The sequence below is a fragment of the Pseudophryne corroboree genome, chromosome 11 (genome assembly GCF_028390025.1).
Source record: "Pseudophryne corroboree isolate aPseCor3 chromosome 11, aPseCor3.hap2, whole genome shotgun sequence".
In the NCBI taxonomy this organism is placed as follows: domain Eukaryota; kingdom Metazoa; phylum Chordata; class Amphibia; order Anura; family Myobatrachidae; genus Pseudophryne; species Pseudophryne corroboree.
In genome coordinates, this window is record NC_086454.1 from 183,987,550 (window position 1) to 184,004,790 (window position 17,241).

At 44.6% G+C, this 17,241-nt stretch overlaps 1 protein-coding gene across 2 annotated transcripts in view; it reads left to right on the forward strand.

Annotated features, from left to right (window-relative positions):
- The window catches only part of LOC134969293 (serine/threonine-protein kinase D1-like), a 302,224-nt gene that overhangs the window by 240,789 nt on the left and 44,194 nt on the right, over positions 1–17,241 (forward strand). For both annotated transcript variants that reach the window (XM_063945144.1, XM_063945145.1), the window contains exons 11-14: positions 5,379–5,643; positions 10,266–10,294; positions 14,392–14,464; positions 15,913–16,019. In XM_063945144.1, coding sequence (XP_063801214.1) covers positions 5,379–5,643; positions 10,266–10,294; positions 14,392–14,464; positions 15,913–16,019 — 474 coding nt within the window. The remainder of the gene's footprint in view (positions 1–5,378; positions 5,644–10,265; positions 10,295–14,391; positions 14,465–15,912; positions 16,020–17,241) is intronic.

Sequence of the window (17,241 nt, forward strand, 5' to 3'; positions counted from 1 at the left end):
GAGGGTCACCTGGAATCGGGAGGGCACAGACGATCCCTTTCTTCCGACACAGCTGTAGGCTGGTTGCCCTGGTTTTTCCTGCTCCGCACTCTATAGGCTCAGGTTGTTTGGTACAGTCCTTTCAGATGTGGCCCTGTTACCCGCACTCATAGCAGACGACCGGATTGGTCCGGGCCCCCGTTTCTGGAGTTTGACGGGTCCGGGGTCTTAAGACTGGTCGAGTCTCTCGTTCTGAGGGCTTAGCCATTTTCCCCAACGCAGCATATCTCTCAATTGCGGTGGCTAGGTCCTCCATATTTTGAGGGTCAGCCTGGAGAACCCACCTCTGCATGCCTCTGTCTAAGACCCGCACAAAGTGGTCTATGGCTACAGTCTCCACCACTTGGGCAGCCTTATTCCTTTCTGTCTAAAGCCAAGACCTCGCCATTTTTAGAAGTTCAACCAGCTGGATTCGAGAATTCTCTGTCGAAGTCCAACGCCAGTCCTGGAACCGCTGGGCTTTGCAGGCCTTGGTTACGCCGATGCGACCCAGTATGGCAGCTTTAAGCTGCGAATAGGTGGATGCCTGGTCCGCCGGGAGGTCATGGTACGTTTTCTGGGGATCCCCCATCAAATATGGGGCCAGCTTATTCGCCCAGCTATCCTCTGGCCAACCCAGGCGTGCGGCCGCGCACTCAAAGGCCCCCAGGTAGGCTTCCACTTCATCTGAGGGACACATCTTTTGCAAAGGCCTAGGCTCCTGGTGATGCTGTTGCAGGAGACCCACTTAATCACGAATCAGACACAGGGTTTCCTGCTGGTCCTGTACTTGTGTTTGAAGAAGCTGCATCTGGGATTGCTGCCCCGCAGCCACATTAGTTAGGGCCCTTAACAACTCCTCAATGGTGGACAGGACGGATGCACGATATATGAATCTTGCGTCCCTTAACATACACCACCAAACCACAGTTCAACAACAACAACAACAACAAAAAAACACACAAAGGGAAGAAACCCCCCCCCCCCTCCTTTTTTTTTACTAATTGACACATACACCCTGGCTGGTTACTAACCTGACCAGAGGAAGATTCCAGAGTCTGTGGAGACTGTCATGCCTCCGGCGGCTCCTGCAGCCGCTGGGTTCCCACTGCGCTTGGTGCATCCAGCAGCCAATTTGTAACAAGCGACCTTCCACCAGACACAACGCTGACACAGTTGTATAAAAGAAAAGCAGTCCGTTTAGTTCCAGAGCACAGTAAACAGACTTTTCACAGCTTGTTCAAGGGGCACCTCAATTAGGCACCGGTTCACAAACAGCATGTACACATTCTCAGGCTCCCTGTCTCTAACCCACTGGCCCGCCCTCTATCGCCTGGCCACTTGTTGGCATCAGGAACCCTGAGCCCTTGCCCTAACGAGCTTTATAAAAGTATGGCACAGCTGTGCCTGATTGCTGGGAGTGCTTGCTCCAATACTTGGACCGGACCTGCATGGATGGGATCTCATGTATGAAATTGCAAGGTATTTCTGTGTATCAACAGCAATACAATACTATAATTTACAACTGCCAGACAATCTTTGACACAACATTAAAGAGACAACTTGCTGTGTCCCAACACCTCCCTGGGTTTCCTCTTGGTCCAGCCCTAAACCCAGGTCACCTTAGCCCGGGGCACCCGAACTGTTGCCCTGTCCCGCAAACCCCCGGGGTGGCATCCGGACCAGACTGCTGCAGTATATATATATATATATATATATTGTTCTAGTGGTAAATCAGTTGCGCCTTCAGTGTTCGTGAATAATACGTTGCAAATCCTTAGATGACAATTAAAATATGCGTACCAGACATACGTAGAACAGTCGCCTCATATAAGGTGTCTTTGCATCAGGATGTTCCTTACTCGTACTGACTCTCCGTTCCCATCCGTCCAGGTATTGGTGTGGAGTTTGTACGTATATGCAAGACAATGTATCAGTGCATTGCTCTTAAAAAGTGACTCAGTGCTGCTTTGTGCAAAATTTTTCAATAAAGTGAATACGTGCAAAAAAGTGCTAGAAGTGCTTGGTAAAAATATATATATGAATAAAAATGCGAATATATTACTGGCAGTGTGCTAACACCCTTTTTCCTTAGGTAATGTGCTTAGATACCATTCATTAAGAGTGCAACACCGTATAGCACAGTAATTCAGAGGAGGGATATGTTTTAAATAAAGCACTTACATATAAAGTTGCACTAAATTAAATGATGCTGCCATCATTCCGTCATCAGACTTATGTACCTTAAAAAAAAGGTCCCATGCGGGAAGGAAAGGCCTCTGATAGTGTAGTATTATTTAAAAAACATTTTAATAATACATAAAGCGACAGAAAAAACATATAGATGGACTCGTACAATTTAAAAATGCATATAAGCTTATCTGTTATTTCCTCAGATAGGAGCGGAGTGCCGGTAGTTGACCAACGCGTTTCGTCCCTTAGTTCATCTCTGGGACTTCCTCGGGGGTTAATTATGTTTTTTCTGTCGCTAGCTGGACAGATAATGCCACAGCCGGGGGTCACTTCTATACAGCGCCCTGCGGCCGTGGCATTAAATATCCAACTAGTCACCCCTGGCCGGGCTTACCTTGGGGGAGTGGGAACCCCTTCAATCAAGGGGTCCCCCCCCAGCCACCCAAGGGCCAGGGGTGAAGCCCGAGGCTGTCCCCCCCATCCAAGGGCTGCAGATGGGGGGCTGATAGCCTTGAGAAAATTGCAAGAATATTGTTTTTTCCAGTAGTAATACAAGTCCCAGCAAGCCTTCCCCGCAAGCTGGTACTTGGAGAACCACAAGTACCAGCATGCGGGAGAAAAACGGGCCCGCTGGTACCTGTAGTACTACTGGGAAAAAAATACCCAAATAAAAACAGGAGACACACACCGTGAGAGTAAAAGTTTATTTCACACATGTCGACACATACACATACTTACTTATGTTCACACGCCGACCTCTGTCCACTTCTCCAAGTAGAATCCACGTGTACCTGTGAATAAAATTATACTCACCTCAATCCAGTGTCCGGATCTTTTAAAATAATCCTCGTACTTGGCAAAAAAAAAAAACGAACACCCGGACCAAACGGACTGAAAGGGGTCCCATGTTTACACATGGGACCCCTTTCCCCGAATGCAGAGACCCCACGTGACTGCTGTCACAGAAAGGTCTCTTCAGCCAATCAGCGAGCGCAACGTCCTGGCACTCTGCTGATTGGCTCTGCGCGTCTGAGCTCAGACAGCGCATCGCAAAGCCTCTCCATTATATTCAATGGTGGGAACTTTGCGGCTAGCGGTGGGGTCAGCCCTTGGATGGGGGGGACAGCCTCGGGCTTCACCCCTGGCCCTTGGGTGGCTGGGGGGACGACCCCTTGATTAAAAGTGACCCCCGGCTGTGGCATTATCTGTCCAGCTAGTGGAGCCTGATGCTGGTGTAAAAAATACGGGGGACCCCTACTCTTTTTGTCCCCCGTATTTTTTGCACCAGGCGCAGAGCCCGGTCCTGGTTTTAAAAATACGGGGGATCCCCTGTCCGTTTTCCCCCCGGATTTTTAGAACCAGGATCGGCTCGAAGAGCCCGAGGCTGGTTATGCTTAGGAGGGGGGACCCCACGCAATTTTTTTAAAGATTTTTACCATTCCATTTAAAAAACATAAATAAATAAAAAATAATATTTTTAAAAATATATAAATAATACTTGTGCCTCCAAAAAAGACAAACCAAGTACCTAATCCCTTCTAATATAAATAGATATGCTATTACAGGTTGAGTATCCCATATCCAAATATTCCGAAATACAGAATATTCCGAAATACGGACTTTTTTGAGTGAGAGTGAGATAGTGAAACCTTTGTTTTTTGATGGCTCAGTGTACACAAACTTTGTTTAATACACAAAGTTATTATACATATTTTATTAAATGACCTTCAGGCTGTGTATATAAGGTGTATATGAAACATAAATGAATTGTGTGAATGTACACACACTTTGTTTAATGCACAAAGTTATAAAAAATATTGGCTAAAATTACCTTCAGGCTGTGTGTATAAGGTGTATATGTAACATAAATGCATTCTGTGCTTAGATTTAGGTCCCATCACCATGATCACTCATTATGGTATGCAAGTATTCCAAAATACGGAAAAATCCGATATCCAAAATACCTCTGGTCCCAAGCATTTTGGATAAGGGATACTCAACCTGTACCAATAAAAAAAACACCAAAAAAAACATGTTTTCAACATTTTTTATTAGATTCCGCCACCAAAGTGTGGCGGATTGAAAATGACGAATTTACTGTCTAAAAGCACTGTTGTCGAATTTCCAAACTTCAATTGAATATACTTTTGTCGAATTGCCGCATTTGTACCATTGCAGAAATGTCGAATTTGACAAATGTCGAATTTCAAAAAGTCGAATTTGGAAAGTCAGTTTTTTTGACGGAAAGTACTGAATTGCATTGTCGAAATTTTTTTTGTGGCGAAAATGTCCAGTTTTTCGACATTTTCGGGAATTCGACCGCAATTGCATATACCCCTTGGTGAGGTTTTGCAGATTTTTTTTAAAGTGGCAATCATTTACACTGCAAAACCAGGTTGATCTTGCTGTGTAAATGATTGCCACTTAAAAAAACAACTGCAAAACCTTACCAAATCTCTCACTTTCTGAAACTCTCACTCTATTACATTTGGCCCCTGGTGTTAAGCTTCTAGGTCCTCTATTTGTTTCTCTATTAAGGAAAGTTTATAAATTATTATATAAATGGTACCTGGTCCTCTCTAGACTCCACAATTATTTATCCCTCGGTCACCAGGTCCTTCCGTCATATCTTGTGGACTTGTTCTGTTCTACTGACATTTTGGCCAGAGGTTCATCCCCTCCTGGCTTCAATCCTGGATCCCAGTATACCTTATCTTACCAGGGGCACTACCTGGGCCCGGGCGTGTCGAAGTGGCATGGCGGGGGCCCAAGTTCCTCTTTGTAGTGCTGCCAAGGGGCGCAAATGTCCCCCTTTGCAGTGCGTGGCATATTTTTTCACACCACCCGGATTTGTCCATGCTCTCATCCTCGCAACTGACAACAGTTTGATGGACCAGAATGATGGTAGATAAATTGTCCTATAAGTTTGGCATTGGATTTGTAAGGATTTGTAAATACTATCTTTTGAGCTCTATTGGGGAAAAGCACAATATGTAAAAAAAAATATTATCATTATTATCGTTAGTTTTGCATATGGAAAAGTCTAGTAAGTAAAAGAATGTAACTATCTGAAGCCTGAAATACTCATTGAAAAACAAAATGGATACATTCCTGGAAGACACATATATTTCTGATATACATAACATTTAATCCAATCCTGTTTATAGGAGCTGGCACTCTCTGATATACTTCATATTGAGGCATTTGATAAAAAAGTAAATGGACTCACAAAGGATGGGGAAACACCTCACTGCTTTGAGCTACTGACAGACGCCTTAGTGTATTATGTTGGAGAGCGGCGCCCCAGTGCACAGGCTGGTCAGAGTCGGGCAGATTCTGGAGATACCTGGTACAGAATGATCCGTCAAGCCCTGATGGCAGGAATGAATGAGAGCACCACACCAAAGGATTTAGCTCCGTCAACTATTCCAGGTGAGGTGTCCAGCTATACTGCTTCTTAGAGTATAATTATTCTCAGAGGAGATTTTTTACATTTCTTATGCAGACCATACATGCAATTCCCCAATGCCGATCCGATTTGCCGATTGGTGGACTCTGATGAGCAGTGATTTGTTTGGAATCGGCAAAATACAGATTGTCATAAATCTTTAACTAGAGGATTCGTATCATTTTTGAGTTATCAGGATTTCAAACATGTTGGATTTTGCCAATTACCAGACCCGGTTATTGGCAAAATGAAGAATTGCCCCAACTGATTATAGATGTATGTGCCCCATAAGTCACAGTCCATGGAGAGCAGGAGCAACACTGATCCTGGTTCTTGGTTAGTGATACAGATATAAAATGTATCAAATTGTCCTTTAATCTGCTACCATTGCATTTTCCATGCTGCACCATTTCCCCATCCTCCTATTGGGGGACACTGGAACCATGGAGGCTGCAGTTTAGGCACAAGTCTGAAACGTCTCCATATGTATGTCCCCTATCCTGCTAGGAATCCGTTTCAAGAAAGCACACGTGAGCATAGTGTCATAGACTTGGTATAGTGCCTCTTATTGCAGCAGAATAATTTTATATTTTATTCATTTTTAAAGTTATTATTCTCTATCTGGCTCCACAGTAGCCAATGCTGGATTAAGGCTTGGGAGCCTGGGGCACATTAAAACAATATGTTTTTCAACACCCTGTCTTTATTGTAATCTTCCTTTACAAGTGCCAGTGGGCCCTCTCTGCCACGACATGCTGGCATTTGTGGTTCTCCAAGTACCAGCATGACTTGACAGCCCGTACAATTGTGTATGATAATAGGGCTGGTTGGGACCCATAGTTTACCAGCAAAGAAGACTATTAATTATTTTATTACATTGCAGGGCTGGTCGTAAAGATATAGTCAAGGTGCCAGACAGGCTAATAATCAATTCGCAGGGTATGACATTACCCAGAAGAGGGATGCCAGTCCTCTAAAAAGTATACGACAAAGACAAGGCTCTAGGTAGCGCTTGTCACACACTAATACACAACATGAATCAATATATAAATAATAATAAAAAAATCTTTATTAATGCAACACAGATAACAAATAATAAAGCTGGGGAAAACACTAGACGATAAATCAGACGATTTGTAGTTTTGAGCCAAATCGGAACGACAAATCGTCCACATCGCCCAGAGTGTACGCACTATTGCGTGCTCCCATGAGGCATTCATTGCATCCTCAAGAGCTATTAGGCTCCACAATACAGCTGACAGATGAAAGCAGCTCCATATCTTTAATACGTTTCTCTGTTTTCATCTCTCAGCTTTATTATGGACCCTAATAGTGCTTGTTTATGCCCACTCCACTGCTTTATTGAGATCTCACGGAATAGCACTGTATATACTGGTTGTACTTCCCGCAAAAGCACACACTGCTGCAAGAGACTGCTGCACACCTGTTACCCCATAGACTGTCTGGAAGATGGGACATTTATCCTCGGTGTGTCTGCGGTGACTATACCGCTGCTGCACTGCTGAACACATGGCAGGACATAGGATATCTGTTCTCGCTAGCAACATGGAAAGAAACACTAATACCATGTTTGTTCCACTGGTGTACTTTCTGCATTTCTATCACTGCAGCCATTGTTGTGAGTGTATCTTTGCTGTGAATTGTTCTGTGCATTTTAATAACCTTATTAATATCACCTAGCGAGTGAGGTGTACACTTTACCATCCACTGCACCATTGGCATTACCTATATATTCCAAATCTCCTAGCATATATTGAGATTTATGAGCTAATGTGAGATTGAGACATATATTTGAGATTATTATGGGCATTGATTTTGCTCCAAATGCTTCTTAATTGGTGTTAGTTATATTTTGCTCTGACACTTTTATCTACCCACTTCCGGGAGTTATTATTTCTTATCTGTGTGGAATTAATATATATATATTTGATATATATTAATTCATGTTGTGTATCAGTGTGTGGCAAGTGCTACCTAGATCCTTGTCAAAGGCTGGTTGTCCCTACAGCCTCACCTCACTAGGGTCACCAGCCCTTTGTTGACTGAATTAAGGCTGGTTGACACTGTAACTGGGGGTCACCACATCTTGTGTCTTCCCTGCAATAGTGCCACCAGTTCTGATTGATTATGCCTTGTGCTGGTAATGGAAAAGTCATACGGAACTCACCCTCTTTGCACTCAATAATTACAATACCAGCTGTCACATATCCACGTGCTAGCCTGTGTTCAGATACGCCAACCTGATGCAGGTGGGCAGTTGTGACGTGGATTTTACTCAAGCTGGTACCATGAAGAGTATTAGAATAGCGCCCTTGCATTTGCCAGACACTTAATTCACACTTACAAAATCCACAGTTATTACACACATGTAGCATGGGCTTCTCCAGGCACGTGAATTCATAGAGCACAAAGATAACGCTGATAAATTTTTAGGATTTATTGAGAAAATATCTCCAGGGTTAAGTTACAAAGAAAACAGGTAAATAAAGAAGACATACATTAATGAAATACACAGATTGTCTTCAAGTAAATAAAAAGGAATAAAAAGTCAGAAAAGCTAAATAATTTTACTGTGGGGTTTTAGGTGATCTGAGTGGGGGAGACAACATGAGCAGAGGATGGGACCACTCCTAGCACGAAGCTACTCCATTGAACAGTTAACCCACAATAGTGTGTGCTTCTGATCCATATTGTTCCACAGCCCCACTCCTCCCTGTAGCTTCCACCCTTTCCAGGCTGCAAGAGCTTCCTTTGTTCTCATAAGGCAAATTAGCTCTCTCCAGGGATATGTATCAGATATCTCTCTGGCTTCAAGAAAATTATTTTTACTACCCAGGATGTGGCTAACTAGTTGTACCTTTTGGCAGGATATTGGATCCCCCATCCTGCTGGTAGTTTATGGTGGGAAAGGCTGAATGAAAGACACTCTCCCAGCCTGTCTGTCTCCAGGGGCCCAAACAGGGGCCCCCTACTGTGAACAGTAAACATTATTTACAAGGAAGTTTTAACCTTCGAAAGCTCCTTAGTTCACACCTCGATACAGTTCAGCAAGGAGCTTACACAATGCAGATATAGTTTTGAACCTAGCATTTCATATCACACAGACATTTATAAAGTATACGTTTTGGGAGCTCTACAATAATTCACCTTATGGTCACGGCCGGGTTATAACTCATAGGACCGTGACCACAGTTTACCCAGGACACGCAGAATGCATCCCGTCATGACTTTGAGGAATTGCTGTAACCCATAGCAACACCACACCAGCCTAGGCAGAAGCCCTAGTGCTGATTGAGCTTTTTGGGAGGCACCCTACACTTTTTTTTAATGCTCTATTTTTAACTGAATTATACATATGGAGCCAGGAGAGAGTGCTTCCTTCATTCACTCTCTGAATAACTTGGTCATAAACAGCATGGAGAACAATGCTCATTTTCTCCATCTGGGATTTGTCCTTGCTTGTCCCAGTCTAGGACAGTCAACAAAGCATTTGCTACCCTGCTCTGCTTTTCTAGTCTTGTGCAGGAAACAGCAATGCATAATAACCTTAATAATGAAGTAACATTTTCTAGTGTATATGCAGAATGCGGAAAAAAAAAAAATGTAATCTAAAAATTGTAATTGAAAACCTAGGTGTTTTATTCCTTTGTACAAGTGGCGGAACTAGTGATTGGTGGGCCAAGGAGTGAAAATATGTTTTTCAATTTTAGTGCACACTGTGCAGGCAGCGCAGCAGTGAGCACATTATAGTGGGAGGACTAGGCCATACCAGAGCTGCATGACTGGCTCGGCTGTGCTGGACTTACAGCTGGAAGGGACAGGGAAGCTACTCTCCTCTGGTTTTCCTGCTGGGGATAGTCACAAGATTATGACATCAGATCCCCGGCAACAGCAGTGTCAGAGACAGTAAGGGAAGGGGAGAGGCTCCCTTCCTCTCCTCCGGCCGGTCTGTCCCACCTTCTTCCTTACGGTCTGGTCTGACTAATATTGCTACTGATAATGCCGCCGACTGAGGGCCCTTTCATTGCTGCAGGCCCAGCTCAATGCATTGGTTGCACCGCCGGTAGTTCCACCCCTGCTTTGCACATAATGCAAAATGTAATTGATACTAATAAATCAAACTGCAGCTTTATACAAGAGCTTTATACTCATATATACAAGAAACAAGGCTTACACACATATACACATACACACTTATATTTGTATTTATTAATTAGCATATTCAAATATTGGTTTATTTAACAATGTTTATTTCTAAATAAAAATAAAATAAGTTTAAAATAGTTTTGGGGATCCATATTATTTGGGTTTGACCAGGAAATTGGCTGAATTTTTATACTATGAGTAATCAAATACAAAACAAAGTTATCTTCTGACAGCAGAATCCAAAAGCAAGATCATACATTAGTGGTCTAACTTCCTTTGTTGTTTTAGATTTAGATTTACAGGTAAGCAGTAGCCCTTCTCTCTCATGAATCTTTTGTACTGTAGTCGGTCTCTAATCATTTTAGATTTTGCCAGTTGTTTATAGTATGGGTATTTGATATTGTTTATTTATTTATTTATTTGATCTACTTTTCCTTAGGGGAATATCTTGCACCACAGCAGAATTTGGTGAGTTCATCAGTTTGTAGCAAGTTGCTACCACATTGGTTTTAGTTTTCCAGTAGTTGAAGAAGCATTTAACAATAAAGGGAGTTTACATGGAAATTAAAAGGTGCTTTTACTGTTAATTTGTCTGTTCCATGAGATTTAGGCCCTCATTCCGAGTTGTTCGCTCGCTAGCTGCTTTTAGCAGCATTGCACACGCTAGGCCGCCGCCCTCTGGGAGTGTATCTTAGTTTAGCAGAATAGCGAACGAAAGATTAGCAGAACTGCTAATAAATATTTTCAAGCAGTTTCTGAGTAGCTCCAGACCTACTCCTCCTTATGGGGAGAGGTTACATGCACACGGCAAGTAATGAAGTACAAAACAGAACATACATTTATTTATTTCTTTATTTCTTTATTTATTAACAGTTTCTTATATAACGCAGCAAATTCCATTGCGCTTTACAAATAAATGTCTGTAAAGCGCTCTTGTTCGCTGCAGCCATCCCTACATGAGTGTTAGGGGTAGATTTACTAAAGCTTCTTAAAATGGAAGTGTTGTTGCCCATAGCAATCACTTACATTTTAGCTGTAATTTTCTCTGTTCTAGAAAATGATAGAAATAATCTTATTGGTTGCTATGGGCAACACCTCCATCATCGTTTTTAGTAACTTTAGTAAATCTACACCATAGTCTCTCCTACGCTTACCCATCAAAAAACAACAGGCACAAGTTCTTATACATATACTGTATGAAGGGGAAACATCGGGGCTCCTGTCTCCTAAGCATGAAATGTTCTGCAAACTATCAGAGATAAACTGTAATAGGACCTAAAGACCGAGGATTCCATGTGTCCAGCATTCTGTTTTACCACTATGAGTCGTACATTGGCCCTCATTCCGAGTTGATCGGTCGCAAGGCGAATTTAGCAGAGTTACACACGCTAAGCCGCCGCCTACTGGGAGTGTATCTTAGCATCTTAAAATTGCGACCGATGTATTCGCAATATTGCGATCACAAACTACTTAGCAGTTTTAGAGTAGCTCCAGACTTACTCTGCCTGTGCGATCAGTTCAGTGCTTGTCGTTCCTGGTTTGACGTCACAAACACACCCAGCGTTCGCCCAGACACTCCCCCGTTTCTCCGGCCACTCCTGCGTTTTTTCCGGAAACGGTAGCGTTTTCAGCCACACGCCCATAAAACGGCCTGTTTCCGCCCAGTAACACCCATTTCCTGTCAATCACATTACGTTCGCCGGAGCGATGAAAAAGCCGTGAGTAAAAATACTATCTTCATAGCAAAGATACTTGGCGCAGTCGCAGTGCGAATATTGCGCATGCGCACTAAGCGGAATTTCACTGCGATGCGATGAAAAATACCGAGCGAACGACTCGGAATGAGGGCCATAATGCAAACAGAATTCCAGAGGCTGCTGTGAATGGAATGCTAATGCGACTGTTCACTTGTGTTCTGAGTAGTCGCATATATGCAACCTCCTCACTCTTCAGCCTTCATCATTACAGCTGCCTCATGTATAGCAGATCCATCTGACTTTGGTGTCCACTCTGCATTCACACAGCTCAGAATAGCAAATAACTCTGGGTACACCCATGACACAACCCAGTGGTGGGTTGCGGGGTTACAGAGCAAACCAAGTGACACCATCCGAGTGTGTGACACCAAAATACTAAAGCTGCTCTGCTATTTTGGTGTCATCCCCTCAGATAGTATAATTAAGCAGCAATGTGTGGCGGGAGAGGTTGGGGGAAAGCCCCCAGGGTGATTAAAACTGGGGTGTAACATGCAGTCATGCCCCTAAATGTCATACACCAGAGGACATGGCCTCACAGACACAAGGCCATGCCCTCTTTTGCACGTGAGCAGTCCGCACTGGGTGACACCAACCACAGTGACGCCACTGGACACACACTCACAAAACAATTCTCTTGCATGCATTTGTATTGTTATCACCCAGTTGGCACCCGGACATGCCCATTTAGCAGCTGCAAAGTGACAGCTGAGATTCGTATGACTGAATCTCTCATAAATTCCCAAAGACATGTATGCAGCCCACTATGCATGTGCATAAAAACATTGCTACATACAGGCACATTAGGACTTGCATGCAACTCTTACTGTGCAATCAAGAAAAGCTATGACAGTGGACATAAACTAGTAGCATATGCAGTGGTGCAAGTAGAAAAAATGTCTTACGGGTACTGTGTGCGCGCGCCGAAGCCGCGCGCAAAAAAAATGGGTGTGGCCAAATGCCACATGGGGCGTGGCCAATAAAAATGGGGGCGTGGTACACATATGGGGGAGGGGCAGATACACGTATGACCCCAATAGTGTCAGATACACGTTGCCCCACAGTGCTAGATATACATTGCCCCACAGTGCCAGATACATATAACCCCACAGTGCCAGATACACATTGCCCCACAGTGCCAGATACACAAATGTCCCCAGAGTGCCAGATACACAAATGTCCCCAGAGTGTCAGATACACATTGCCTCACAGTGCCAGATACACATTGCCCCACAGTGCCAGATGCACATTGCCCCACAGTGCCAGATACACAAATGTCCCCAGAGTGCCAGATACACATTGCCCCACAGTGCCAGATGCACATTGCCCCACAGTGCCAGATACACAAATGTCCCCAGAGTGCCAGATACACATTGCCCCACAGTGCCAGATACACATTGCCCCACAGTGCCAGATACAGAAATGCCCCCAGAGTGCCATACATTGCCTCACAGTGTCAGATACACATTGCCCCACAGTGCTAGATACACAAATGCCCCCACTGTGTCAGATGTACATTGCCCCCCGTGCCAGATACAGAAATGCCCCTACAGTGCCAGATATGCCCCCAGTGCCAGATATCCCCCAGTGCCAGGTATACATGCCCCCCTGTGCCAGATATCCCCCAGTGCCAGGTATATATGCCCCCCTGTGCCAGATATGCCCCCAGTGCCAGATATCCCCCAGTGCCAGGTATACATGCCCCCCCCAGTGCCAGATATCCCCCAGTGCCAGGTATAACATGCCCCCCCAGTGCCAGGTATATATGCCCCCCTGTGCTAGATATGCTCCCAGTGCCAGATATCCCCCAGTGCCAGGTATACATGCCCCCCCAGTGCCAGATATCCCCCAGTGCCAGGTATACATGCCCCCCCAGTGCCAGATATCCCCCAGTGCCAGGTATAACATGCCCCCCCAGTGCCAGATATCCCCCAGTGCCAGGTATACATGCCCCCCTGTGCCAGATATCCCCTATTGCCAGGTATATATGCCCCCCTGTGCCAGATATGCCCCCAGTGCTAGGTATATATGCCCCCCTGTGCCAGATATGCCCCCAGTGCCAGGTATACATGCCCCCCTGTGCCAGATATCCCCCAGTGCCAGGTATATATACCCCCCCTGTGCCAGATATGCCCCCAGTGCCAGATATCCCCCAGTGCCAGGTATAACATGCCCCCCCAGTGCCAGATATCCCCCAGTGCCAGGTATATATGCCCCCCTGTGCCAGATATGCCCCCAGTGCCAGGTATACATGCCCCCCCAGTGCCAGGTATAACATGCCCCCCTCCCCTACTCACCGCTGCCGCTGCCGTCGCTGTCCTCCTGTCTGTCATGTGAGGGAAGGAAAGTGCAGCCTGCGCCTCTCGTTCCCCTCAGTCTCCGGCGGGTGTCTCAGTTTAATTCAGCGCCGATCCGTGAGCCAATCAGAGCTCGCGGGTGCGAGCTCTGATTGGCTCACGGATCGGCGCTGAAGTAAACTGAAACACCCACCGGAGACTGAGGGGAACGAGAGGCGCAGGCTGCACTCTCCTGCCTCTCCTGCCCTCACATCAGCGGCGTTGCGGCGTGTGCGGCGTGGGGGAGGGAGGGAAGAGGAGCGGCGGCCCGTCGGTGTGGGTACGGTGTACCCACGGCTAAATACTTACGGGTACGCCGTACCCACCCGTACCCGCCCACTTGCACCACTGAGCATATGCTCCATTGGATGATACTTCTCCATACGGTACCCTGTTCACTTTAACTCATGAACCAAAATCAGCTTGGATAATGAGAACACAATGATAGGCACATAATATAATATTCTTATTTTAGGATATCAGTCACATGTACCAGATCTTCCCCGATGAAGTTCTAGGCTCAGGACAATTTGGCATTGTGTATGGAGGTAAGAGTTCATTTCACATTTCATATGTTATTTGATGAAATAGGAAGCAGTGTACAATATTTCAGGACAGCTCAAAGTCTGGTATCTAGTCCATGTAATGAAGATGATGCTACAGTATCTGAGGCTAGAATATATTACATTTTCAGTTCACTGTCACAGTTATTCCAAGGGCAGTAATTATTTAGAAGAACTTGTATCTACAGTACAAATGTCAAACGTGTGTGTGTGTGTGTGTGTGTGTGTGTGTGTGTGTGTATGTGTGTGTGTGTGTGTGTGTGTGTGTGTGTGTGTGTGGGGAGGGGGGGGGGTACACATTGCATTGTGAATGCAATATATCCCGCCACTTATCAGGTACATACTGGTGTTAATGAGCACCGAGAATTGTCATTACAATAGCAAAGGACAGCTCTATCCCAGTTTGGACCTGGGAGTCCTTCTGAACACGCACAGAATGACATGTGCCGCAGGGAACACTGGGAGGTATCTGATTTATATCCCTCTCAGGAAGAATGCAGAAAGAAGCTCAGACGCTTTTCTTAGGTAACATCATCTACAGATGGCTTGGTTGATAGCTCTACAGTAGAAGTCAATATGTTGACCACAAATGATCGACATACAAAAGGTCGACAGGGTCAAAAGGTTGGCAGGTAATAAGAAGACAGAGCTTAAGGTCAACAGGTTCAAAAGATCTACAGGTTGAAAAGGTTGGCATGACAAATGGTCAACACACATATTGTCGACAAGTTTTTATTTTTTTTATTTCATCATTTACCATCCACGTGGACTACGATTGGGAATAGTGCCTTTGCCCGTGAGTGTACACCTTTCCTCTAATTTGGCTCAGATATGCTGAAGCACAAAATGACACAAACCCCCCCCCCCCAAAAAAAAAAAATGTGTTGACTTTTTGACTTTTTCTACTGTCTACCTTTTCCATGTTGACCTTTTGCATGTTGAACATATGGGGTCTACCTATTGACTGTCTATCAATTTACTGTAGATCAGTTGAAGCTCCGGGATATATTGCATTCTGGAGATTGGTACATAAGGGATATGTGGTCAAAACTCTGACAATGGCAGTTTTCTGAGTTTTGGCTGCAATTTCATGTTACTGTATCCCACCTTTTGGGAGAAATGTATCAAACCTAAAGAGTGGATGAGTGGGAAAGTTGCCCATAGCAACTAATCACCTTCTCTCTATCATTTTACTTGATAAATTATAGCTTGAAGCTGCTTTATTGCTATGGGCAACTTCTCTCTTTAGAATAGTTATTTACAAAGCCTTTTATTTTGGCAGTCTGAATATGCAAAGTCATCTGTTTTACTTTTATTCATTTTACTTTTTGCCTTTTACGTGCTAATATTACTGTGACAAAAGTCAATCATTTTAATAATAAAAAGTGTACAATGCATAAATATGTTTTTTATTATTTGTTTCTTCTTTTTAGGAAAGCATCGAAAAACTGGGAGAGATATTGCGGTAAAGATTATTGATAAACTCAGATTTCCTAGCAGACAAGAAAGTCAGCTCAGAAATGAGGTGGCCATACTCCAGGTATAACTACTGACTGCATTGATAGTATTTCTTACTATATTGGATAGCTTAGAGTACTGATTGGTATTGAAATCTTTCTTTGTCCAATCAGCTGCAATGTTCTAACTGTATGAGTATATTTACTACACAGATCTAACAGGGGTCCATAGCTGTTTTCATAGAAAATGATCGTGTCCTAGGTCCACCAGGAGAGGTAGCCCGGGTACAGGACCCTACAAGGTTACAATGAAGGCTTAGTAAGCCCCTTAGGTGAATGTTTAGCCATTATGTGGATGAGAGCCGGCATTGTAAACAGAACAGCACTGCAAACAGCTTATCTCCAGCATGTGGGATGCACTGTAGAGGCAGAGGCTTTGGGCCTAATTCAGACCTGGGGGTATATTTACAAAGATTCATGTTTTGGCCGTTTTGAAGGGTGTTTGAACTCGAATGGTATCGGGTGCATTTTACTGCAACTTTTTGAATCCTGATACGATCATTCACTAAGCTGCCGAGTTTTGCACAATCGTTTTTTCCGATGTCGATGTGATTCGTAATATCAGGCAGTGTTTTACGGGAGTGATGAGTAAAACATTGCCTGACAAAACACAAGGAATCCCGGCCGGATCTGTGAGATCCGTGCAGGGCTTCATTGTGTACCTTAAAAAGGTTTTTAAAGTATTTAAGAATCTGCAAAAAATTGCGTGGGGTCCCCCCTCCTAAGCATAACCAGCCTCGGGCTCTTTGAGCCGATCCTGGTAGAAAAAATATGGGGGAAAAATTGACAGGGGTTCCCCCATATTTGATCAACCAGTACCGGGCTCTGCGCCTGGTCCTGGTGCAAAAAATACGGGGGACAAAAAGCGTAGGGGTCCCCCGTATTTTTTGAACCAGCACCGGGCTCCACTAGTCAGAGAGATAATGCCACAGCCGGGGGACACTTTTATATAGGTCCCTGCGGCCCTGGCATTAAATCACTAACTAGTCACCCCTGGCCGGGGTACCCTGGAGTGGGGACCCCTTAAATCAAGGGGTCCCCCCCTCCAGCCACCCAAGGGCCAGGGGTGAAGCCAGAGGCTGTCCCCCCCATCCATGGATACACACACCTTGAAAGTACAACTTTATTACATACATTCCGACACACACATACTTACCTATGTTCACATGCCGACTCGGCCCACGTCTCGACGGCGATTCCAGGGTACCTGAAAATAAAAGTATACTCACCTAAATCCTGTGTGTC